General features: G+C 34.8%; 2 protein-coding genes across 2 annotated transcripts; one reads left to right on the top strand and one right to left on the bottom strand.

The window, feature by feature from the left end:
* The first annotated feature begins 15537 nt into the window (after positions 1-15537).
* LOC113355897 (protein S-acyltransferase 24-like) lies at positions 15538-22503 on the top strand. Its single transcript, XM_026598869.1, has 13 exons — positions 15538-16171; positions 16273-16413; positions 17136-17248; positions 18303-18382; positions 18483-18646; positions 18874-19012; positions 19112-19211; positions 20094-20151; positions 20354-20431; positions 20517-20615; positions 20740-20818; positions 20906-21054; positions 21809-22503. Exons 1-13 carry the CDS (start codon positions 15881-15883, stop codon positions 22244-22246), a joined length of 1929 nt encoding a protein of 642 aa, XP_026454654.1. The 5' UTR covers positions 15538-15880; the 3' UTR covers positions 22247-22503.
* Positions 22504-22917: 414 nt separating this feature from the next.
* LOC113355896 (glycerol kinase-like) lies at positions 22918-25761 on the bottom strand. Its single transcript, XM_026598868.1, has 4 exons — positions 25348-25761; positions 25039-25260; positions 23793-24774; positions 22918-23325 (listed from the first exon to the last, which is right to left on the bottom strand). Exons 1-4 carry the CDS (start codon positions 25485-25487, stop codon positions 23080-23082), a joined length of 1590 nt encoding a protein of 529 aa, XP_026454653.1. The 5' UTR covers positions 25488-25761; the 3' UTR covers positions 22918-23079.
* Positions 25762-26124: the final 363 nt, after the last annotated feature.

Here is a 26124-nt window from a genome sequence, read left to right as displayed (position 1 = left end):
CTCACTTGAAATTATTTGACTGTTAAATGTCAGCAAACATGTTTCTTGAAAAGAAAAAAAGGCAATCATAATAGAAAAATACTGTATCTCAGTTTATGGGTGATTAATTGTAAATAATTTGACTGTGCAATCACCCAAAAAGAGAGGTATAATATTTTGCTATTATGATTGTTTTTTCTCTTTTTTGTTTTCAGAAACATGTTTCCCGACATATTTTATTCCCAATAATAAGAGTTTATTACTAAGTGTTCTCCTTTAGTAAAACAACTCCAAGATTTCTCACTTGAAACCCACAAGTAACAATTTGATCCACCATTAAAAGTCAATAATCTATTCTAGGTAATAAAGTTTCAATGATGATTTTTAAATAAAATTAAAACCGACCAAGATGCACTCTTATAATTGTACAGTCTTTATATGAACTCCAAAACATTTATTATAATTATATATTGGAAACCCTTACTTAAACCCTCTTCGATATAAATACCCTAAGACCAAGGTCAAACGCGTAGTTGACCAACACATCAGAAAACCGGAATTTTGATAGTCTGTTGTGACACATTCATATCAAATCAGAAACACCTCAAAATACAATAAAAATTGTCGTTGTAGAAAGATAAAAGATAAATGCTTAATTTCTTAGAAGACTTTAAGGTCTACAAATCAACAAATCGTAATTTAAAAACAAGAAATTCATGATATTTTTAAAATTTGAATGATAATCTTTTGGTTTAACACCGGTACAAAGAGTTATCTTAGAAATACTTATGCAACTCCTAAAATTCTAAAATTTACACCAAATGTTTCAGAAGATATTTTAAATTTATTATAAAATAATTATACCAAAACCTATTAAGGATTACATAATTTTAACTACAAAAGCCTATTTGTACTTATGCAACCGAGTTGACGGCCAATCTACTCAATCCAACTCCATTGGACAGAATAGTTTTACTCATATTCCATTCTCAAAGTTTAAAGAAAGCAACTTAATCAGACCAAAAAAAATTTCTTTTATTTTAATCACAAGTGTTGAACCGTCATGTGGTCGCATATGTATACAAAAGGTTTAAGCATGTAGTTCATCAAAAATACATTGAATGTTGATCACTCTCTGGGAGAATGTTGTCTTCTCGCAATTCAGGAGAATGTTTAAAATAAACACAAGGGTTTACTCGCCCAATAAAGCCTCGCGTGGGTTTACAAACTCAACCGTCCCAAGGACCTCGTCAAAACAAATCAGTCGCTCGCCCGAAAGATCCTTAAGTAGGTTTGGAGAAGATCGATCATTCCCAAGGATAATTCATATCCAGGATATTTAGGACTTGTTTCACACATATAATACATACAAGGTTCAGGAATACAGTACAACCACAATCATGTGCAACGATAAAATAAAATCATGAATTTTCATTTAACCTTATAATAGGATTCCTCTGTTTCTAAAAATTAGGCTTGTTTGGTTTGTACAAGGGTAAAGAAAACTAATCATTGTAGCCACTTTTTCATATTCTTTATTAATTTGTTCTTGGTCCCGTTAATTTGATATTATAGAAAAAAGGGGGAGAGAACTGGTCCCCTTTTTATGTTAAAAGAGTAAAAAAAGAGAGATAAGTGGTCCCTTATAGGAGTATTAAAAATCAACCCTTATTTAGGAGTATTAAAAATCAAAAGTATGACATGGAGATCAGACCACTTTTATCTAAAGGAGCACACACCACATTTCACTTGATAGTTATAATTGTTTTGACCGATGGATCACCAAACCATAAAAAGTTTCTAATTATCCTTTCACGCTCCTTAACAAGATTTTGGTTATATGTATTGGCATGTTATATATTGGAATGTTACATAGCATAGATTTAAGTAAAGTTAATCTAGGAGAGAAAGCAAGTAGCTTACTTATCCATCCAACCAACAATTTTTGCATCATCTCCACCATCCCCAAACTTGAGCTATTTTCACTCTTCCAAGATTCAAAATCAACCCCAAATACTTGTCAGGAAAATCAAATAATTTTGTTTATGTAGTCTCAGCTATACTGCTTCTTTTATTGTCTGATACACCTCCTACAAAGCATTTAATCTTCACCATATTCACTAATTATCCTGAAGCATTCGATACTTTGATAAAAAAGACTCGTTAGGTTCCCCAGAGGGCAGAGACTTCTTATTCCCATTGTAGAAAATAAAAATGTCATTCGCAAACAGTAAATAAGAAGACTGACACCCATTTCTGCTTAACATTGACTTAACAAGCCCCCTTTGAACCAATTTAGACAAATTTATACTTAGTATCTCCTCGGAAGTTACAAAAAGAACATGTGACAATGGGTCTCCCTGTCTAAGACCTCTTCCATCTTAAAAGAAACCACAAGTTTCCATTCACTAAAACATATATTCTAGTAGATTGAAAATTTTTCTTTAACCAATTAATACCAAACTCAAAGAAACCAAAGTGTTTCACTGTTTCAAAAATGAAGTCTCATCTCAAGGATCATGTGTTTGAGTAGTGTCCAACTTCAATCCCACATTGCCTCCCGTTCTTTTAGTATTCAACTCATTCACCAACTCTGAAGCTAATACAATCTTTTCATGTATACTTCTACCTTTAATAAAAGCACCTTGCTAACTAGAAACCACTTTTCCAAGTATAGTGTGGGTTGCACTTAGTGACTGCCTTATAAAATATTCTAAAATAAATCTACTAATCTAGGTTGTGAATTAGGGAAGAGAGAATTAGGGCATTCAGATCGATGTCGTTTTTATTTTTTAAGCATGTATTTATTAATAGAGAATTAAATTACAATTTCACGTGGATATGTGATACCCATAAAGTCATGAAAAAGAATTTGACCAATACTAAATGGGATTAACTGGTCCCAAGTTTTGATTCATACATTTCCCATTTGACTACCATCTACTACATGATTTCCCATGCCATGTGCTGCCTGATTTCCCTCTCTGCAGTTATGTTAGATAGAAGCTTGCAACATCTTTCGCTTTCAGATGGATGTGTGAATTAAACAAAAGGTGCACCAAAAATATTCATTTTTTTTTATCTATATCAAGTTAACTTAGATTTGTTTGTTTAATGTTCTTATGGTTACTTGACTTAATAATAGGTTGTCGGGTCCTTGTTAATCTAATAACTAAGTTCTCTTTATCCCAGACTTTTTGATTCCTCATTATAGATATCTAAAACTCTTCTTAATTGATCGATTTAAGATTGTTCTTGAGAGGTGGTTAATAATCCAGGCTTCTCAGCTAACTGGGTGTAAGTGTTCCGGATTTGTAAGCTTTGCTATCTTGTTTTTGAAAAAATATTTCCAAGCCTTTGATCTATTTGATCTAAAAGGAAATAAAATAAGCTTATCTGTTAGAGGAAGAAAACTTTCATTGAGGTTGAAAAACTCATAGACTGGAAAGGGCGTCGGCTAAAGGAATCAATTGAGTAGAGCCTTACGAGGTTCAAGATATGCAAGGAGCGCGACTGCAGAAGAATTTCTTGGAGGGTTAATTCAGTCTCAGCTACATTCTAGTTCGAAGGGTGATAGTAGGATAGTGTCTATATCGGCTTAATAAAGTTTATTGTTCACATCTGGACAAGGTCCCAAGGTTTTTCTGCCGGTGCAGTTTTCCTCGTTAACAAAACTTCTGGTTTCTTGTGTTTTTCCTTTTCCGCATAATATAATTTAATCTTTATATTAAGATTAGCACAAGTAGTATGTGATCAATATTAGTAGATAAGTCCATATTTAAAAGACGAGGGTACACAAATACACCACAATCGTTTTGTTTCAACATATAAGTCCTGTTAGAGCACTGCTCGGTCGAACTCGCAAGCGTTGCTATCTCAAGCTTGTTTGTCAAGTTTAATTTCCAAAACTATACGTCTTGATTTCTAGTCTACTTATAGCTAAGTCTCGGATTAGGATAGAAAGTGTAGTTGAGCATTAGACTTCACGGCGTTCATCGATTGAAGACGAAGAACTACTAAGGGGAGCTTGTGGAACTTCATCAACAAAAGGTATGTGGATACTTGAACTCATCTATCACTCAAAAGTCTATCTACTTTATCTCCTATTTGAGACAAAATTCGTATTGCTATTTTTCAATTATACACATTTGATATTTTGATTTGAGTTTAACTCGCTTACATATTTCTCAAAATATTTGTTGGTAAGCATTCGCTTTAACCAAGTTCATCTTATATTCTTGACGAAAGTCAAAAGATGATCATGTGAAAATCGTCTTGTAAAATCTTACATGATTTGTATGAGACAGTCATTTGATGTAGACTCGGAATGTTTCGTATTGATCATTCGATCAATTGAAAATTGCTTTGAAGTTAATAGTTTGTGTGAGACAGCTATTGTCGTCTTCCAAGAATTTTTCAATGATTGAAATGGGAGTTTAGAACAAATAACCATGATTGGATATAGCTATGCGTACTTATATGCATATTGTTGCGAGTTATTCCAAGTCCGGGAACCATAGTATGCATACCCGTATGCGTACTGGTTGGTTAATGAAAGTCCGAGAAATTAGTATGCATACCGGTATGCGTAGTGGCGTGAGTTTCAAGTTCCGGAAATTCAACGGGAGTTTAGAAGGTATGCGGACAGGCGAACCCAAACTTAGTCCAACCACTTAGTATGCATACGTGTTTGCATACTTGAGTAAGTTATGATATAAAATTGGTTTGTTCATGAACTAATACATTTATATAATAAGGAATGCAATCTTTTGCAAACCGTGGCTATAATGTTCATGAATTGATTCGAGTGAATTAACATCGATTTTGCTTCAATTGTGTCTTATATACTTCTATGAGAATATAAACAATTGAACAACTCTAGAACTAGTCTCATTTGAGTCATTTGAACTAGTTATGGTTAAGACGAATATGGTTGATATGAAAGTGTTCATATGGATACCTTCAGTTAACTATTGTTGAGCCAATAAGGTGTACACGTTTAGGTACGATTAGTCATATCTAAATGAAGTCACTTTTCATTTGTGTGTAACAAGCTAAGTTCGATCTAACAGTTGAAAGATAATAGCTTGATTCTAATCAGGTTTTCATTTAACGGTGAATATTGAATGCTTTGTTACCAAGGTAACATTGATTGCAAACCATGATTTGAAGACTATATAAGGGAGAACTCTAGCAACTGGGAAACCTAATCCCCACACCTCCTGTGTGATACTAGTTGCGACTAGAGTCTCTCCTTTAACCTTAGGTTTTTCCAAAACCCAGTAGGTGAACGACTTGAAGACTTCATTGGGATTGTGAATCCAGACCCAACTATTTTCTCTGTAGTTGTGTGTTCTGAGCTTGTTGTTTCCTATCGTGTTGATTACTATCTTATCTAAGATTTGCTCGAGATTCAATTTTCGATAGGCAAGATAAAAAGTAGTCACAAACATCTTCGTCTCATCGTTTGTGATTCCACAATATCTTGTTTCGCTATCTTACGATTAAGATTATTGTGAGGTCATTTATATTACTAGGCCGTTCTTCGGGAATTTAAGTCTGGTATATCAATTGGTTCCTGTTCACTTTGATTTATCAAAAGACGGAGCAAAACTCATAGGTATTTTTGTAGGAGACAGATTTATCTATTAAATAGACTTTTCTGTATGACATAGATTGGTTTATCAAGTCTTCGACTTTGGGTCGTAGAAATTCTTAGTTGTGGGTGAGATCAGCTAAGGGAATTAAGTACGCAGAATCCGGCGTGGTTCTAGAGGCGTAAGGAACGCGACTGTACCTTGATTAGTGTGAGATTGGTCAGGGATCAACTACATTCCAGTCCGAAGCTAACTTGGGGTCGGCTAATGTCTGTAGCGGCTTAATACAATGTGGTGTTCAAATTTTGACTAGATCCCGGGTTTTTCTGAATTTACGGTTTCCTCGTTAACAAAATTTCCGGTGTTTGTGTTATTTCTTTTCTACATTATATTTCTATATAATTGAAATATCACAGGTTGTGCGTAAGTTCAATCAGTTGTGAATCCAACCTTTGGTTGTTTATTAAATTGATTGACACTTGGATATTGGTTTTTGATACCGTCCAAGTTATCTCTTGTATTCAATCGGGCTCGCAAATTCCTATTTGTTTGATTGCAGATTGAATTAATAAATTGAGATATAACTCTTGGATGTACTTTTCTTAAGATTGGGTATGACTGTCTAGTTTATTCTCTTGAAAGTATATTGGAGTTAGTCCATAAAGATTCCTAAGCGAAATGTTGGGTGTGGTTGTTAGACCCCCGCTTTTTTAATTGGTATCAGAGCATACAAACACGTTTAAGACCGTATGGTGTGTTTGTAGCGATCTAACTCTATGGACAGAAATGTTATCTCTATAAACGTACCGCCTGTCTTCGATGGCTCGAATTACTTATGGTGGAAAAATTTTCTTTGTAAGCGCATGATTTTCAATCATGGGTTTATGTTGTTAATTTCTATAATCCTCCAGTTGTTACATAAGGCGATGTTACTGCTCCAAAGGATATCAATGATTATGATGCTGTCGAGATTCTTGCCACAAAGAAAAATTCTGACGGATTGAATGCAATCATCCATGCCATTACCTAGATCTTCAACACCATGTGACTATGTGCACTCGTTCTAAAGATGCGTGGGATATCTTAGAAACCGTATTTGAAGGGAATACCTATGAAAAAAAAGCTAGGATTCAAAACCTAAATTCTGATTGGGAACACTTCGTATGGCAGATGAAGATTCATTTGATGAGTTTAATCATAAAGTGTCTGAAATTGTTAATGCATCTTTTGCGTTGGGTAAGACTATTCCTGAAAAGGACATTGTGATGAAAATTCTCAGATCGTTGCCATCTAGATACGATTCTAAGAAACATGCCATTGTTGAAGGAAATAACCTTGAAACTCTTTCCAGAAATACTCTTGTTGGGAAGTTAAAGATCTTTGATCATGAGCATATATCCAAATCTGGAAAGGATATTGCTTTCAAAGCACAAAAGAACACTACATTACTTGATAAAAGTAAAAGTGTTGGCATCTCTGAAGATGATCCTTCTGAGACTGATTCATCAGATGAAGATCTTGACAGGTCAGTCTTTTTGATCACAAGACATTTTAGAGATCTCTTTTGAAGACAATTAAGAGGTTCATTAAAGATAAACCTAAGCCATCAGTTAAACCTCATAATCTTGTTCCTCCTAAAAACATGGATACTGACGATATTGATGACGAGGATATGCCACAGTGCTTCAAGTGTGAAGGTTTTGGTCATTTTTCAAATGAGTGTCTGAATCGTAGAAAATACACTGGAAACAAAGGTCTTGCTGCAACTCTTGATGAAATGTCTGATCACTATGATTCTAATGAAGACGAAAAATCAAATGTTGCACTCCTCTGTGAAATTTTTTATTTTGATAATTATAGTAATACTCATATCAATCTTGATATTTTCCCTGGAGAAACTTCTTCAACTCGGTTGGAGGATAAAATGGATTTTTCTGTATCTGCTGGAAATCCCATTTCTAATGTTTCAGGTACCACAATCTGTCTAGCAGCTTGCTCCGCTATGGTGTCTGAACCATCCTCCACTTTGACATGTTCTTACTATACTATATTAAGAGTCATGGACTCTCTAGTTTTTTCAAGTACAAGCATAAAGTAAGATATGTCAACAAACTTCAACGGAGACCAAATCGATTACCAAACAAGATTAAACTTGTTTAGAAGTCATCTGAGTTATGTAAACTCAATTCCTCTCCGAAAAAGTTAATTTCTAAAAAATTAATTAGACCTCTCCGGAAAAGAACAAGGTCTAAACATTCTGTATAAGAGGTTTTTAGGAACTCTTTCCAGAAAGTTCATGGTGGAAAAATTATTGTTCACCTCAACACAACTTAATTGTGTTGGCTGTAAATATTGTCTCAAGTGCCTGATTCCAAAAAGACAAGAGTTAAGCACTCACAGGTTTAAAAAAAAAGTGTTTTGTTTGTTTTTCTTTTCGTTTTGATTTCGGTTAATCTTTTCATATCCTAGATTGGTATTGAAAATAGGTTTCCATGTTTGTTCATTAAAAGAGGGGTAAAATCGATAATTCTTCCTTCTTTAGGGTTGAGAGTTGTGCGAACGTGAATTTTCTTACTTTGTATAAAGGTTCTGTAACCCTACATTCCTTTTTACTTATCTGAAAATCTCTTTTATCACAAGTTTGCTTGTAGAGCATACTTTGTGAATTTCTCTCACAAACCCATATTTTTATGGAGACTCCAAGCATTATGACTTCTGAAGGAAAAGAGGTTAATATGATTGTTAATCCATCAATCATGAAGGAAAAAGATATATCTCCGGTACCCTCTTCCTTGAAAAGAAAAAGGAGGAATGTGAGGAAACCAAGGGTTGTCCCTTCAAATTTTCAGAAGTTTTCTGGTGTTCTTGAACAGTTGAAGCAAACAAGAAAGGAGATACTGCAAATAAAGGCTACTGTTTTTAGGACTTTTGAAATTCAGAAGGCCCTGGTTCGGCGTCAGTCAAGAAGGTTTGTTGGAATTAACTTCTATCTTCACGAACCTTATGTTCCAATGGTTGTTGACGACAAGGAGTTCAGGGACGATAAAGAATTTTTCAAAGGCCTTAATGTCTAGGAAACTTCTTATGAGAATTTATTCTTGTGTTTTAAGAAGGATAACAAGGGTTTGGAATAAAAATTATTATGAGTACACATAGCTATTGCCAACGATTTTCGTCTTACAATGTTTTTAGATTTATTTATTTAAATTCTAAAGTTTATTTGGAAGATGATTTTGTAGTATTAATCTTTATTGATTTTATATATTGCAAAAATTGTTATGGGGTATGTGTGTTTACATCCGTGAACTATAATTGTCCCATATTCGTTAAAAGTTAAGCCTATTATGTCATTATGCATATATTGATGGAAGATGGGATGAACTTTTTGATTACAAAGATTAAGTCTATGATATCATTATGTAAATATATTGATAAAAATTGAATGAATCTTTGAATATTCCGAAGTATTGATCTTTCCCTGATCCACTTCTATGTGAATGTACTGTGCGGCTCCGTAAGTTCTCTTATGTTAAGCATTTCCGATTAAATTAATCATGGGTTCGCTTGTGGTTAATTTAATTGAGTTTTCTGGATACAAATTCATGTTTCATGTAATTTGTTAATGTCCAAAGAAATCCTTCTTTTCTTACAAAGTAAGGTCGCTCTTGTTGTTCTTTCGGGAATGACATTTTATGGGGGAGAGTTCTTAATTGAACTTGTGCTCAATTGACAAATATTTGTGGGAAGTGCGATTGTGGAATATAGTAGGATTTTCTTGTGTCTTTATAAACTCCTTGATGAATACACTAAGTTTCGACTATGTGAAATCATCGAAACAAAGTTAATATGTTCTCTTTAGTCATGAAGAATCTTTATGAGAATTTCATTGTGATCCCACTAGTTTTCGTACCTTTGCCATTTTATATTGACAAAAGGGGGGAGAATTAATGTGTAGTTCACACTACAAATACATATGGTTTACGGATCATTATGTAAGGGGGAGTGGTTTTCATTGTGAGATGAAGTATTGACTAAGGGGTAGTAATACATATCACCACAGTATTGTTTTCAAAGTTGTGATACAGTTGGACTTTGATGCTGTGTAATAATACTATGACCCTGTATAACAATGATTGAGAGCTACTGTTTTCTCATTGTTATTTCTACGGATCTTCAACAACTATGATGCTGAGTTAAACACGTTCAAAATCACCGGAGTACTTGGAAGTGACGAAGATTTCGAGTAATGTTGAAGAACCAAGGAAATCAAGCATTTGGATGAGAAGCTACAAAGTTTATTTATTTTGTAATCGATATGTATTGATAGTTTTGTCACTAAAATTGACAAAGGGAAAGATTGTTAGAGCACTGCTCGGCCGAACTCGCAAGCGTTGCTATCTCAAGATTGTTTGTCAAGTTTAGTTGCCAAAACTATAAGTCTTGATTTCTAGTCTACTTATATCTAAGTATCGGATTAAGATAGAAAGTGTAGTTGAGCATTAGACTTCACGACGTTCATCGATTAAAGATGAAGAACTACTAAGGGGAGCTTGTGGAACTTCATCAACAAAAGGTATGTGGAGACTTCAACTCATCTGTCACTCAAAAGTCTATCTACTATATCTCCTATTTGAGACAAAAGTCGTATAGCTATATAAACTTCAATTATACACATTTGATATTTCGCGCTAAGTTTAACTCGCTTACATATTTCTCGAAATATGTGTTGGTAAGATTTCGCTTTAACCAAGTTCATCTTATATTCTTGACGAAAGTCAAAAGATGATCAAGTGAAAATCGTCTTGTAACATCTTACATGATTTGTGTGAGACAGTCATTTGATATAGACTCGGAATGTTTCGTATTGATCATTCAATCACTTGAAAATTGCTCTGAAGCTAATAGTTTGTGTGAGACAACTATTGTCGTCTTCAAAGAATGTTTCAATGGTTGAAATAGGAGTTTAGAACAAATAACCATGATTGGATATAGCACAGTATGTGTACTTGTATGCTAACTGTTGCAAGTTATTCCAAGTCCGGGAACCATAGTACATATGCATACCCGTATGCGTACTGGTTGGTTAATGAAAGTCCGGGAACATAGTATGCATACCTCAATGCGTACTAGCGTGAGTTTCAAGTTCCGGAAATTCAACTAATTTTGGAAGGTATGCGTACCCGTTCGTATACTGGCGAACCCAAACTTAGTCCGGCCACTTATGTATGCATACCCGTTTGCATACTTGAGTATGTTATGTTCTAAAATGGTTTTTTCATGAACTAATACATTTATATAATAAAGAATGCAATCTTTTGCAAACCGTGGCTATAATGTTCATGAATTGATTCGAGTGAAACCAAATCAATTTTGATTCAATTATGTCTTGTATAATTCTGTGAGAATATAAACAATTGAACAACTCTATAACTAGTTTCATTTGAGTCATTTGAACTAGTTATGGTTAAGATGAATATGGTTGATATGAAAGTGTTCATATGGCTAACTTCGGTTAACTATTGTTGAGCTAGCAAGGTGTACACATTTAGGTACGGTTACTCATATCTAAATGAAATCACTTTTCATTTGTGTGTAACAAGCTAAGTTCGATCTAACGGTTGAAAGATATTAGCTTGAGTCTAATCAGGTTTTCATCTAACGGGGAATATTGAATGCTTCGTTACCAAGGTAACATTGATTGCAAATACTGATTTGAAGACTATATAAGGGAGAACTCTAGCAACTGGGAAACCTAATCCCTACACCTCATGTGTGATACTAGTTGTGACTAGAGTCTCTCCTTTAACCTTAGGGTTTTCCAAAACCCAGCAGGTTAACGACTTGAAGACTTCATTGGGATTGTGAAGCCAGACCCACTTATTTTCTCTGTAGTTATGTGTTTCGATCTTGCTGTTTTCTATCGTGTTGAGTACTATGTTATTTAAGATCTGCTCGAGATTTAATCTCCGATAGGCAAGATAAAAAGTAGTCACAAACATCTTCGTCTCATCGTTTGCGATTCCACAATATTTCGTTTCGCTATCATACGATTCAGATTATTGTGATGTGATTGATATTACTAGGCTGTTCTTTGGGAATATAAGTCCGCTATGTCAATTGGTTCCTTTTCACCTTGATTTATCAAAATACGGAACAAATCTCATAGGTATTTCTGTAGGAGACAAATTTATCTATTCAATAGACTTTTCTGTGTGAGACAGATTGGTTTATCAAGTCTTCGACTTTTGGTCGTAGGAACTCTTAGTTGTCGGTGAGATCAACTAAGAGAATCAAGTGCTCAGAATCCAGCGTGGTTCTAAAGGCGTAAGGAACGCGACTTTACCTTGATCAATGTGAGATTGGTTAGGGCTCAACTACATTCCAGTCTGAAGTTAACTTGGAGTTGGCTAGTGTCTGTAGCGTCTTAATACAATGTGGTGTTCAAATCTGGACTAGGTCCCGGGGTTTTTCTGTATTTACGGTTTCCTCGTTAACAAAATTTCTGGTGTCTGTGTTATTTCTTTTCCGCATTATATTTTCTATATAATTGAAATATCACATGTTGTGTGTAAGTTCATTCAATTAAGAATCCAACCTTTGGTTGTTGATTAAATTGATTGACACTTGGATATTGGTTTTTGATGCCGTCCAAGTTATTTTTTATATTTAATCGGGCCTGCAAATTCCTATTTGTTTGATTGTAGATTGAATTAAGAAATTGAGATATAACTCTTGGATGTACTTTTCTTAAGGACTGTCTAGTTGATTCTCTTGAAAGTATATTGGAGTTAGCCCATACAGATTGCTAAGCGAAATATTGAGTGTGGTTGTTAGACCCCATGTTTTTCAAGTCTTATACCTTGTGTGATTGTCTATGGACAAAGTCGAGACAATACGAAAACAAAATATTTACTTGACAATAGTTACAGTTTTAAAACCGATTAACTATAGGATCAAGGTCAGGTAATTCGGATTAACGCACAATGATATTATTTACTTTATTATAGCTAGACAATTATAGTGTGGAAGTAAAGTAAATTACACACACAAGATTTTGCTAACGAGGAAACGACAAATGCAGAAAAACCCCGGACCTAGTATAGTTTTGAGTACTCTAAGAATTAAGCCGTTATACAAAGAACAAAAGCCAACTTCGTATAGTTGAGACCAAGTAAACTACCCCTAGTTACCTAGTTTCCTCAGGATATCCGTGTCTTCGACCTTTTGGTCATGCATTATCTTGAATTTCTTTACCCAGTAACGTATTATGTAATCAACTCTTTTCTAGTATTCCAAATAATAAAGGACCAAATTTATTTGGTAACCGTTTCAATAATCTTTAGTTTAAAAGATTTGTTGAGTCGTCGACAAATAATCTTATGTTTAATCTAATAAACTCCTTTGTCGGGTAAGATCAATCTGAATCAGTAACTTAGATTCAGTTTCACAACTATCAGGTTCGAATACTGAAGAGCACCACCAAATTATAGTTGCCAATCTATTCGACTTTATGATCAAATATATCAAAGAAAAATTAGATCCAAGTCGGATCCTATCCGATCAAGATGTGTGCACAAAATTCAAAAGATACGAGAACTAAATATATATATCTTTTTCGTCTTCAAATCTTCAATTATCTTTAAAGTACCTGCACACAAAAACTTGAATCCTCTTGTGATCAATCATGCACAGAACAGAGTCTGTTAACAATGGAGTATCACAAGATGTCTTTAGATCTAACAACATCTTTACATATCCCGTTGATACTTTGATCTAGTTTGAGTGACCCTTTTGTCCGAAGAGAAGGCTCTCAAGAATAATCAAACTTGGTGTAGTCAAAGTTTCAACCACTATTAGTCAATCAAATCAATAATCGAAAACTAAAATAACAATGCAATTATCTAGTTTCCCACCCATGGTACTCGTAGAGCTTCTTGATCCCATAGAAGTATTTAAACGAGCGGTCGTAAAAGATTTCGCCTAACTAGGACACTTTCCTCTAAATATGCACATTTGCAAATATTCATTGTTCTAGATCTATGTTTTAGTTGCTGGTAAATTAAAACATATAGAATCGAAAATCTTAATTAAAAGATTCTCAATATTTCGGTTTGGGATCACCTTGAGTATCAAGGAATATCTTTGAACAATTAAGAATAAGATTTGTGCACATGTTCAAATTATGTCGACATCCACACTTTCCTATCTTAGCAAACCCCAACTCCAAACTCACACAAAACCGTGAAGTAGTATGTGAACTTGAGATTCGGTTTTGCGTTTGGGACCGGTTCTACCATAACACCTAACATAGGTTAAGTTTTGGTTATACCAAGTCTCCAACATAGGTTGGGATCGGTTCCACCTTGTATCCTAACATAAGTTAATAAATCGGTCATACCAAGTTTCCGAAATGGGTAGGAATCGATTCCACCTAGTTCCCAACATAAGTTAAGAATTGGTCATACCAAGTTCCCAAAATGGGTAAGGATCAGTTCCACCATGGTTCCTAACATAAGTTAAGAATTGGTCATACCAACTTCCCAATATAGGTAAGGATCGATTCTACCTTGACTCTCAGCATGAGTTAACGAACCGGTTCTACCACATATCTCACCATAGGTATGATTCGTTCATAAAAGATATTCATGAGAAACCGGACCAACATACCTATTGATTTCCTTTCGATTACGAAACAAGTTCGTATATGTATTTATTTTAAACAAATGTTATAAAATATTTCTTTCTAGGATGAAACCACACCTATATCCCATACACACAATCAAGTAAAGTTACATAGATTATGTTTATGTTGCACTTACGAAGTTCAAAAGATAAGCTTTTTACTTCGTAATCCAATATACTTTCCTTGACACTTTGATAATAATAATATGACCAAGTATAATGCTAGAGTTTCACATACATGTATAACTTCGCATGTTATGTTTTCAATCAAAAGCGGCTTGAAAAATACGTTATGAATGGAAAAAAGATCAATTCAATATTGCTAACCTCAAGTGAAAGTACGATGTCTTCGTTGTAGTCGATACTTCTTCACATTCTTTTGGTCTTCATAGTAATACTTGTATGTCTCAAAATTCCTAGACTTTCTAGTCTAACCTAAACGAAGTTGACTCTAATAATTAATCAAGCGACTCTAGATGAGTTTTGATACTAAAATATGACAACCAACATTGACATACCAACACTTGGTAGGTTCAACCGAGCTATGCTCTAACACATAGTAATTGGGATCTATTATGAGGCTCGTTCTTGTAGAATTCGTATTCTAAAAAATAGATAACAAGTTTCATATTTGGCAGAATTCAGATCATACTATTTGGATACGACTAGATTGATCTTGGATATTGAATTTTGAGATCGTCCAAGTACTCTTCTATACAATCAGGTTCACAATTTTTTTTTTCTTGATGTCCTGATTGTGAAGAAAAAGAGATATAAACTCTATATACATAATTGTTCAACGATCTTTAAATATGTGGTCTGCTTGTGAACCTAAAAACTGATGGTATACTTGGTATCCTCTCATTTCTAAGGTTGCTCTCGCATATAATTTTTTTTCTTCGTATAACCATGTATTCTCAGTTTCCGTCATTATAAACCAAGTAAATCAGAGTTGCTATAAGGATTGGTTTTTTGACGGTCCTTAGGTGCGAAACAACAAATCATAATACTTGCCTAATAGCGCGTTCATAAATAATATCATGACTTCCAAAAGTCAAAAAGCAAAATGTTAGTTTGGTTATAAAATTTCAGAACAACTTCTATGAACAAAAAAAAATGGAAGCAAAATGTCACTGCTTCTGACTCGTGACTTCTAGTATCCAAACGTGCTATAAGATATCTCGTTTGGTCCACACATCATCAGCACTAGGCACGACTCGCACGACATTAATTTGCTCCTCGTTCCGCTATGGCTTTTCAGGTTTTTAGGATAACCACACTGGAGATGGACGGACCTTGGCTTAAAAAATCAAACAAAAACCATGTGCCGTCTATTAAGTTTCCCATGAATGAAGAAAGCAAGAAATTTCAATCAATCAATAACTAATAAATTATTCTGTTTTCTTCTTCCCCCATTCAAATACAAATCCGGATTTCCATTCAACTCTGGTTATTCTTGGTCTCTCTCTTCGTCCACCATCTCTCCATCTCTTCCTCAATCGGAGAAGAGACCAAAAGAAAAAAAACCTAGTCAATCCCGATTGAAAATTCTAACTTAAATCTCCCCAAATCCTCATCCAGATCCACCAAGTAATGAAATTGTTGTAAAAATTTAGAAGAAAATGTCGTCTGAGATTGAGGTTGTTGTCGAAGAAGAAGAGATCGAGAAAACAACAACAAATAATGGGAAAAATGAAGTGGTTTCATCAACGGAGACTAATAACAAGAATGATAATGATGAGAGTTTACGGAATGATGTGTATACAGCAGCAGCATATGGTGATATGGAGAAGTTACAAAGATTGGTTGAGTCTGAAGGTTGTTCAGTTTCTGAACCAGATGGTTTAGGTTATTATGCTTTACAATGGGCTTCGTTAAATAATCGAACTGCTGCTGCTCAGTATATTATCGAGGTCTTGCCCTAATTTTTGGTTTTTTGTAAAAAAAAAATTGTAATTTTTTTTGGGTTTGATATATTTATGTGTTTTATTGTATGTGTTTTGATGAATAACAGCATGGTGGAGACGTGAATGCATCTGATCATACGGGGCAATCAGCATTACATTGGAGTGCTGTGAGAGGTGCAGTTCAAGTTGCTGAGTTATTACTTAAGGAAGGTGCTCGCGTTAATGCCACGGATTTATATGGTTATCAGGTTAGATTTTTTGAGTATTCGAATTTCATTAGACCCTTACTTGTGTTGAATGGTGTATAAAGAGAGGAGAGAGCTAGTAGATGAGGAAAAACATAGTCCACTTAAAACTTATGTATGATAACTACTTTAGACTAAGTGGTCGAAAAATTCTTTGAAGATTGGATTTGGATGAGTTAATAACAAAAGGCAAATTTGTATATCTTGATTGTGTTTAGTTAGTTAATCATGTTTTATAGTTGGAATGGGGGAGGACCATGAGGTTGGTAAGTTAATTTGTAGATTGTTTACTTTAACTTTTAGAGTCTAATTGTTGTGTATTTTCGTATTTGCTTTGCTGAATGAGAGTAAGAACTCTGTAGGGTCTAAGTAGGAAAGGCTTTCGTATGAGGAAGGAAATTCTTTTATTGTATATTCAACAAGAGCATCAGTTATTTAATGTGAAAGTTAAACTTTTAAGGCAGTATGTATTGGGCTTGATAGCCTTAAATTGATTTTTTTAAGGGCTCTACAGAGCCCAAATTAAATGAAAGTCCTGCGTGCTGTTTTAGTATTGATTACTACTTGATACTTGTAACTCATAGTGAAACGATGAATATAATAGATATCTTGTTTATTTGGTAAAAATGTTGAAATTTGTGGTTTCACTGTATCATTCTTTTTAGTGTGTCTTCTTACAATTTCTGTGTCGTTGGTCGCGCTGATCACATGTCACTTGGTTGCAGACGACTCATGTTGCAGCACAATATGGTCAGACAGCGTTTCTATATCATATTGTTACCAAATGGAATGCGGATCCAGATATGCCTGATAATGACGGAAGAAGTCCTCTGCACTGGTACTTGAACTATTTGAAAGGCCTTACTACTTCATTTATTTCGTTTCTTATACTGCAAAGTTTGCATTTATTCTAATATCTTTATAAACTTAAGCAATTTATCTGCTTTTTTGGAGCTTCTTGCTTTTGGTACATTGATAGTTTAGTAGCTGCAAAAATATGCGTAACTGAATCATATTGGTGGAACACTTTTCTGTCTTGTATAGTAAGGAAACTAGGAGAGATTTTCTGACGTTATGGATTTGGATTTGTTTTGATAGAAATTTTAAGTGGAAGAAGTGTTGAAGATGGATTACTTGTTGATTGGGATATACCTCTAATTAGAAATTTTGGAATTATTGAAGTTTTAGATCCTAGATATAAAACCTGTCTCTAGATTAGCTAAACTTGCTTGTTGCTTCAGCTTGTGTTGGTAATACTCAAAAAAATAGACCTTCAATTGCTGAAGTTGTAACTATTTTGAACAGATTAGAGATGCAGTTATCTTTGGATCTCATTATGCAATGCTCATGGGGTAAATTTGTAACTTCTTAAGAATGTCTGAAATATCAATTATATAACTTCTTAGGATAAGCCTATGTTTGCTAGATGGTTTTGGCATGTAAAGTAAATCAAGCATAATTACTAGTTAGAACAGGAAGGAAAACTATTTACCTTCAACTTTTGCACTCACATGTTAAACTCGAGAGGCTAAAGAGGTGAGACAATAAACTGAACAACAACATCATCAGGAAATCCTAGACACCATTCAGAACCTAGCCTTCAGTCCTTCTTGTACAGTTTATGACAAAAGTAAATCTTGTTTTTGCTTTTATTATGGTTTAACATGTTCTATTGATGTATCAAAGCTGTTGTTTGCTGATGAAAACATACATGATGAGTGGTCTTTAGTTTCTTCTCTCTTCTGAGTAATTTCGTTTCCACTATTGTATCACTCGTCTGATATTCCAATTCATTGCTTTCTGATTCAGAGTATTTTGAGGATGTTTTTCGTATATAAAGACAGCATCATGGGTTTTATTTTGATTTTTAATTTTACTTCTGAGGTCCGTAGGGCAGCGTATAAAGGTTTTGCTGATTGTATACGCCTTCTTTTATTTCTGGATGCATACAGAGGACGGCAAGACAAAGAGGGTATAATCTTCTTTATTTTTTGTGTTTTTTGCAAATTGTAGTTAAGGAATCACTGTGATTATTTTTCATGACTAAAGCCGTCGTGGTCCTTTACTTTTAGGTTGCACTCCTTTGCATTGGGCTGCCATTAGAGGGAATCTAGAGGCATGCACGGTGCTTGTTCAGGCAGGAAAAAAAGAGGATTTAATGGTGACCGACAAAACTGGCTTTACACCAGCACAACTTGCCTCTGATAAGAACCATCGACAAGTTGCTTTTTTTCTTGTAGGTATTTTAATGCCAAAGCATGCGTTTTGATTGATATTTCATATTTGTGTTGCAAAATGATGTTTTCAGTGCTCTGGTGGAAGAAAAGTCTTGAGTAGGAAAACTATAATAATCTGTTATTGAAGGATAGCAACTTCTCTTTAGGTCTTTTATTGTTATATTTATCTTGTACTTATTGGCATTCAATATGGATGCTTAGGTTTGTATTATATTTGATTGTGCAGGGAAATGCAAGAAGATTGTTCGATAAACGATGTGATGGGAACACTCGCCTTGGTAAAATAGCTAAATTAGGGCTTGCACCTCTGTTGTGGTGTATAATTGCAGTGCTTCTTGTGACTTATGAACAGTCAGTTATCAGGGGTAGGTCTTTGTTAAACTTTTGTGACTAGAATTTATTTCTTGGAAAAATATTTACTTCAGTGGACATTACTTTTATTTATATTATCTCATTGGTTGCAGCATCAAATCTGCCTCAGTTATCATTTACATTTGGGCTTTTTGCATGGTTGGGAGTTTTTCTAGCAACTGGCGGATTGCTTTTGTTCTATAGATGTAGCAGGTATGTCTTGTAGATTTCTAACTATCTGACTTTTAATGGCGTCTGTGGGTTATAATTGACGGTGGTTAGATTTATCTTGTTTGCATAAGGGGTTACAATTATATCTATGGGAATGTAGCTTTTGAAGGCGAGCTATACGAGCAATTATTAAGCATTGGTAAAAAACGAAAATAAATAAAATGAATCCGCGTTATCAGTTTAAAAAAATAGCTTATTCTGTACCCCAAAAGATTAATTTCATTATTAGTAGTGTCCATTAAATACTGCCCCAGTTTTAGTTTTGGGTTGTCCAGACTCCAGCCAAGGTTGTAGGTTCCTTGTTTGATAAATGCTGATACTTGGGACGTTTCCAAACTACTTAAACTAGTTTCTGGTATGAAATGATAAAACTCATAATTTTCTCATTTCAGTCACCATTTAAACTAAACTAAGACATCGCAAAATGTTATATGACTTAAAGTAACAAGTATCGGGTGAATCAGCACCTTGATGGTCAATATTCTTCTTGCTCCCCGGCTTGTAGTGCCCTCATTCATTAAGAAATAAGATGCTACTTTTATCTGTTTTAATTTGAAAAGGGAGGTAACAGTGTTTCTCTTTAATCCTTGTAAATTTCACAAATAAAATTGAAAATTTTCAGATATATTAACTGTTTTATCTCATGACCAACTACTTGCGCTTTCACCATTACTTTCTGTTATGATTTAGTTCTTTTATGCAACGTAAGTTTTTCTTGAAAAGCATAATGTTGATGTTCACCTGCATGTGTTGGCATTTGGCATCATGTTACATTTCACTATTTCACATATATGTGACTGAGCTATGTTTTGTTCGTTATTCACCAACGCTATTTTTGTTTGTCTACTTATTTGGTACTTCTAGGAAGGATCCAGGTTTCATCAGAATGAATGTACATGATCCGCAGAATGTCAAAGATGATGTGAGTTACATTTCTTTCCATTGGTCAATTTGGTCCATTTACATTCCTTCTGCGAGACATGTGAGCTAATGTTGACAAGCGTTTTACATCGGGAATGTCAAACCTGCTATGGCATGCTTACATTTGAACAAGCTCTTGCAAATTTCCTGTTTTTTCTCCAAGACATTGCAGAGTGTGAGTTTGGTTTATGATTTTAAAACAGGAGCCTTTATTGAAGATTGAGGTTAACAATCCTGCTTTGCTGGCTGGGAATTGGTCTCAGCTTTGTGCGACATGCAAGGTTTCTTCTATCTAAGATTTAAATTACTTCTTTCCTGTAGCTCTTCATTGTCATATCTAATTCGTGTATCTGGATTCTTGTTTAGATTGTCAGGCCACTTCGCTCTAAACATTGTTCTACATGTGATCGCTGTGTTGAGCAGTTTGATCATCACTGTCCTTGGGTATCAAATTGTATTGGCAAGGTAATGTTAATCTTACTACAGCTTAGGTTTCCAATTGTGTTTCTCATGATATTTTTATTTTCCCGAGTTTCTAGCTGTTGATTATGTTCACCTGGTTAACTGAGTATCATTTTTTTAATTGCAGAAAAACAAGTGGGATTTCTTCTTGTTTCTCATTCTAGAAGTTTCTGCAATGATGGTCACTGGCACAGTCGCTTGTATAAGTATGTCTTCGGTGGTGTTGCTCTTTTTCTTTAGTATTAGCAAGACATTGAGTTCGTCCTACAAGAATTAATAGACTACTAATGCAGGAATTTGGAGCGACCCAATGGCTCCATCTACTTTTGGTGCGTGGATGAATCATGCTGCTATTCGTCATACTGGTGCTGTACTATTTCTGGTTGTAGACTTTTTTCTCTTCTTCGGTGTTGCAGTTTTAACTGTGGTACAAGCTTCACAGGTATGTCAATGAAATCTAGAGTCGTAGTTCAGATAAAAGCGTAAAACTTAGGAAGTTATCACTTATCTTGACCTCTTTTTATGAATCAAATTCCATCTAGTTACAACCTGGCTTGGTAAGATAAACCCATTGTGTACAGAATTGATCAGAATGGGTTGCACCTGTTTAAGAAATTATATGGACACATTTACCCAGGTTCTTTTGGAAGCTCCAGCCCCAAATAATCACCACAAATATTATGATTTACTCCCTTTGTCCTTTTAAAAGAGATTACTTTCATTATTTGCACATTAAGAAAATTAAGGGAATAGTGTTTGATTCTTTTTGCCATTTCTATCCTCAAATAATATCCTCGACAGGAGTAAGTTTAACAGTAGTGTGGGAAATACACCCCTAAGTATCTCTTTTTTAAGGAACGGAGTACTATTTATAATATGGTCTTATAAGGCAACTTAACTCTTTTATCAGCATAGTCTTTCTGTGATTTAGACTTTGTTTTAAACTCCCACTCAATTCTGCCGGCTTAATATATTACTGAACCATCTTCATATGCTTCCCCAACTAATATTTCTCCATAAAAAGCGAGGAATTTAGCTTTGATTTGATTGCAATTTTCTGTAACGTTTATTTGAGACTCATGCTGCCATTTTGACTTTCCTTTCCTACTGTGTTATGAATCTGAGACACATATTTTACAAGATTACACCATTTTTTTTAGTAGCTCAACTATCTTTGCTATTCATATTTGCTGTAGATATCTCGTAACATCACAACAAATGAAATGGCGAACGCTATGCGTTACAGCTACCTTAGAAGTTCTACTGGTCGCTTCAGAAATCCATATGATCACGGGATCCGAAAGAATTGCTCTGATTTTATATTTAAGGGCTACAATGAGGATGTGGAGCTGATTGAAGACCAAACTGATTCCGAGGGAATAGTAATGACGCCAATGACAAGAAATTCAACTTCGCTAAATGGTGAGGATAACACGTCAAACAGTCACGTATCTGTTGACATTGATTCTAAGAATACAAGACATCAAGGACACGTGCATTCTTCTCAGTGCAACCACAGTAACCATAGTAGTTCCGATCACAAAAAGAATCATGCGCAAGCATCTGACAACACTCCATTAGGATTAGGTCTTGGTCTTGGAAGAAACCAATCACGTTCTGTTGTAGCGCCATAGAAGTATGTACTGTGTAGTTAATTGTTGTGTTCCTTTTCATTTTTGTAGTTCTTTTGTTTATAAGCATACATCTTATAGCTTGTTCCAAATAGGTTATATCATTATTTGCAGGTTATGCAGTTTCACTCATAGAACTTGGCCGACTGTTTCAGTGGTCTTTCAAATTTGTTATTGTATAATTATAATTTTTAAGGTCGGGTGAGGTGTATGGTGATGGATTTTGTTGGCTGTAATCCAAGCTCAATTTTCTTGGGGTACCTCCTTGATCCTTTTAGACATTGCATTTTGATGTTTCCTTGAAACAGAATCAAAGAATATCGATTCTATAGCAGGGCAGATTTTTGTCACATGAGAATTTAGTGGTAAACGAGGCCTGAGTTACGTTGCACAAATTGATCTCCAGAAAAATTTCTGATTAGTTTTGATTCCTGAGATTTTCCATTACAGTAATGAGTTCCAGATTTGGGTTTTGAGTTCTTTTTAACATATCACTGAGTATTTCGTTAACTAGTAGTGCCTTAGCAGGGCAGGTTCAAAATTAAAAAGCTTCTGCGCAGAATCTCATTTGGTGCAGTGCAGCATGTGCGGAGTTGATTAAAACTGGAGAACATCCTGTAAATACTGTGCAATGTACTGGGTTTTACTTGAAACCTGCCAGAAAAATAGATTTCCGAAAAACCTACAATTTACTCCCAATTTTATATGAACAATAGATTTGAAAAGCCGCACAGGTTTCTTATTCCAAAATTAAAAGTTTTAAGTTCATAAATTAAAGGAAGAAAATATAACATTAACAGAAGAAATTGACAGACAATAGAAAGTGTAAGAGGGATTTAGAGGGAAAGGTCGGCCAAATCGAAAGTTCTCGAGACAGCTTTACACCAAGACTCCACTCTTTTCTTCCTTAGCTCCTCATCCAAGTTAGGCTGGAAAGTGGTAGGTTTCTCTTGCTTGGCTTCGTCAGAAAAGACATCCTGTTCTGTCCAAACTCCTACAGCTAACCCAGCAGCATAGGCTGCTCCAAGAGCCGTGGTTTCAATGTTAGCTGGTCTAACGACTGGACATCCCAACAAATCCGCCTGTTTATATCCAATTAAGATAACAAAGATTAGGTCCTTGGACTGATGACAATGTTGAACAATTTGACAAGGGTTCTTAGTTATTTTGAAAGCAAACAGTTCAGAATCGCATCTTAATCAATTTGTACGGTGCACTTCTTTTACAATATGAAAAATAAAGTAGCATTAGAATAGAGTTGAATAGGAATCAAAGAAACTGAATTTTAAACAAAATATATCAAAAGAACCAGCAAAATATTCCTGGTAAAGTAGAGTAGTATCCTCTAACGTTCAAGGGTTTATAGAACTAGAAAGAATTTCCAAGATTAGAACATGGAATGTCAGTTAGAGATTGAGTTAGTGACTTATGGTTCCTTTTGATCAAATATTCAGAAAACTATATCTACTGGTCCTGATCAAAATATAGCTACAGAAGAAATAACGAGCATATTTCCATTCTTAAACGAGTTAAATGAGGGAATAGGAACCTGAATTTGCATCAATAGATTGTTAATAGTTGCTCCACCATCAACTCTGAGCACAAAATCTCCATTCTCATTTTTCACTTCGCCCTTCTCCCCAGCATCCTTGTGCATTGAGTCTAACACATCTTTAACCTGGAAACACATGCTCTCGAGAACAGAACGTGCGATGTGAGATTTGTTAGTAAATCTAGTGATCCCGATGCAAATCCCACGAGCATCATCACGCCACCAAGGTGCAAATAGACCATTAAACGCAGGAACAAAATAAACTCCACCAGTGTTCTCAACTTTCCCTGCCAGTTCTTCAATCTCACTAGCACTCTGAATTATACCAAGACTATCCCTTAACCATTGAACTGCTGCACCAGCAATAGCAATTGAACCCTCCAAAGCATAATTCGTTGGTGCATTAGGACCGAGTTTGTAAGCGAGAGTAGTCAGTAACCCATGGGTTGAAGTGACAGCTTCTTCACCAGTATTCAACAGTATAAAAGCACCAGTTCCATAAGTGCTCTTCGCCTCACCTTTCTTACAAGCCTGACCAACCATTGCAGCATGTTGATCACCAAGACATCCAGAAATAGGAATACCAGTAATTGGCCATCCTATCCCAATTTTACCAATAACTTCGGAATTACTAATGATTTTCGGTAAGATTTCAATTGGAATTCCTAAAGTTTTCAATGTAGCTTCATCCCAACTCAAACTTTTGATGTTCATGAGCATCGTTCTAGATGCATTCGAAACATCAGTTACGTGTAAACCGGGTTCGGTTTGTTCTCCGCCACAACCACCAGTTAAATTCCAGATCAACCATGTATCGATTGTTCCGAACAAGGCATCCCCATTCTTTATAGCTGTTTTCACTGCTTCAACATTTTCCATTAACCACAGAAGTTTCAATGCACTAAAGTATGTACTAATCGGCAATCCACATGTTTCCACAAAATGAGTTCTTCCTCCTGATAATTCTTTCTCTAATCTCCTATTATCACAAATGACCCAAACACAAATTCAATTCAACAATCTTAAAAAAGAAAAAAAAAAACTAGGCTTCTATAAATTGAAGAGACACAAAGTCAGAATCATAATCTGGATAAACTCAAACATGGGTTTGAATCAAAATCCAAAAATAAACATAACCCAGATCTTAAAATTGATCAAAGTCCAAAAATTTACCAACAGTAATTTCTTTCTCAAAGAATAAAAATTTGATCTTTTTTTTATCAAAATAAAAATAAAGAATTACCTGCAAATACTAGTAGTTCTGGCATCCATCCAAACGATAGCATTATGTAGAGGTAACCCAGAAGATTTACTCCAAACAAGAGTAGTTTCTCTCTGATTTGTAATCCCAATAGCTTTTAATCCTTCATCAACATTATATCCATCAGCTGTTGCTTTATCTAATGCTTTTGCCATACAAAGTCTCACACTTTCTAATATCTCTATTGGATTGTGTTCTACCCATCTGTGATCATCATAACCCAAACACAAATCATTAAAAACAGAGAAATTCAATTAAAAAAAGATGAAAATTTTGATGAATTATTATTACCCTGCTTCTGGATAGAACTGAGTGAATTCAGTTTGATGAGATGCAATAGTTTTAGCTGATTTATCATAGATAATAAATCTTGTACTTGTTGTTCCTTGATCAATTGATCCAACATATACTTGTTCTCCTTTCTGATCCATTTTTTCTCTCAATTCTAAGTTTATCCTGATACCGAGAAATAACAGAGAAAACAGAGTAATGACTAATAAATTTCTAGGGAATGGAGACTTATGATTTTTATCTCTGAAAACGAAGAGATAATAAAATAATATTGTTGGATTGGATTAGGATCAGGATTAAATAATGGATTCTTGTTTGGTTAATTTTGTTAACTAATTTACTGAGAAAAAATTACACATTTTAAGGAAAAACGAAGTTTCTGTTTGTTTTCTTATTCGGCAAAATTTTCTAATTCTGTGACGTTTATAATTTCCAGAGATCTTGGTTCTGATTTTCAGCAACAAATAACAACCCACGAGCTCAACGGCGATGTCAAGTGACACGTGGAGGAATGTAATTGGCTGCTTCTTTTTGTTTGACTTCGATTATTATTTGACAGTTGTCATCGTGTGGGAAAACTAAATTTCTTACGTGGCATGGATGAAAAAGTGTTAAATGAGTGTTTTTTACGAAAATGCTAGTTGGCTCCCTATTCTCCACCTCCCTATAATCTAAGCCCCATATCCATATCGTGATCTGCATTCAGGTTCAGGTAGAGTTCACCATTCCCTTAATGTGGAATTTAGATTATAGGGAGGAGAATAGGGAGGTGGAGAT

The sequence above is a fragment of the Papaver somniferum genome, chromosome 3, assembly GCF_003573695.1.
Source record: "Papaver somniferum cultivar HN1 chromosome 3, ASM357369v1, whole genome shotgun sequence".
NCBI lineage: Eukaryota > Viridiplantae > Streptophyta > Magnoliopsida > Ranunculales > Papaveraceae > Papaver > Papaver somniferum.
The sequence above is the reverse complement of the archived record's forward strand: the minus strand, read 5'-3'. Positions and strand labels throughout refer to the sequence as shown.

What these genes read in the sequence shown, in the direction of transcription:
- LOC113355897 (XM_026598869.1), top strand. Translation starts at nt 15,881, where the DNA reads ATGTCGTCTGAGATTGAGGTTGTTGTCGAAGAAGAAGAGATCGAGAAA. An exon ending in TTGTTCTATAGATGTAGCAG is followed by an intron (nt 19,212 to 20,093) that starts GTATGTCTTGTA and finishes TGGTACTTCTAG; the next exon opens with GAAGGATCCAGGTTTCATCA. An exon ending in TATCAAATTGTATTGGCAAG is followed by an intron (nt 20,616 to 20,739) that starts GTAATGTTAATC and finishes TTTTAATTGCAG; the next exon opens with AAAAACAAGTGGGATTTCTT.
- LOC113355896 (XM_026598868.1), bottom strand. Translation starts at nt 25,487, where the DNA reads ATGGATCAGAAAGGAGAACAAGTATATGTTGGATCAATTGATCAAGGA. An exon ending in CAGTTCTATCCAGAAGCAGG is followed by an intron (nt 25,261 to 25,347) that starts GTAATAATAATT and finishes TGATGATCACAG; the next exon opens with ATGGGTAGAACACAATCCAA. An exon ending in AGAACTACTAGTATTTGCAG is followed by an intron (nt 24,775 to 25,038) that starts GTAATTCTTTAT and finishes TTGTGATAATAG; the next exon opens with GAGATTAGAGAAAGAATTAT.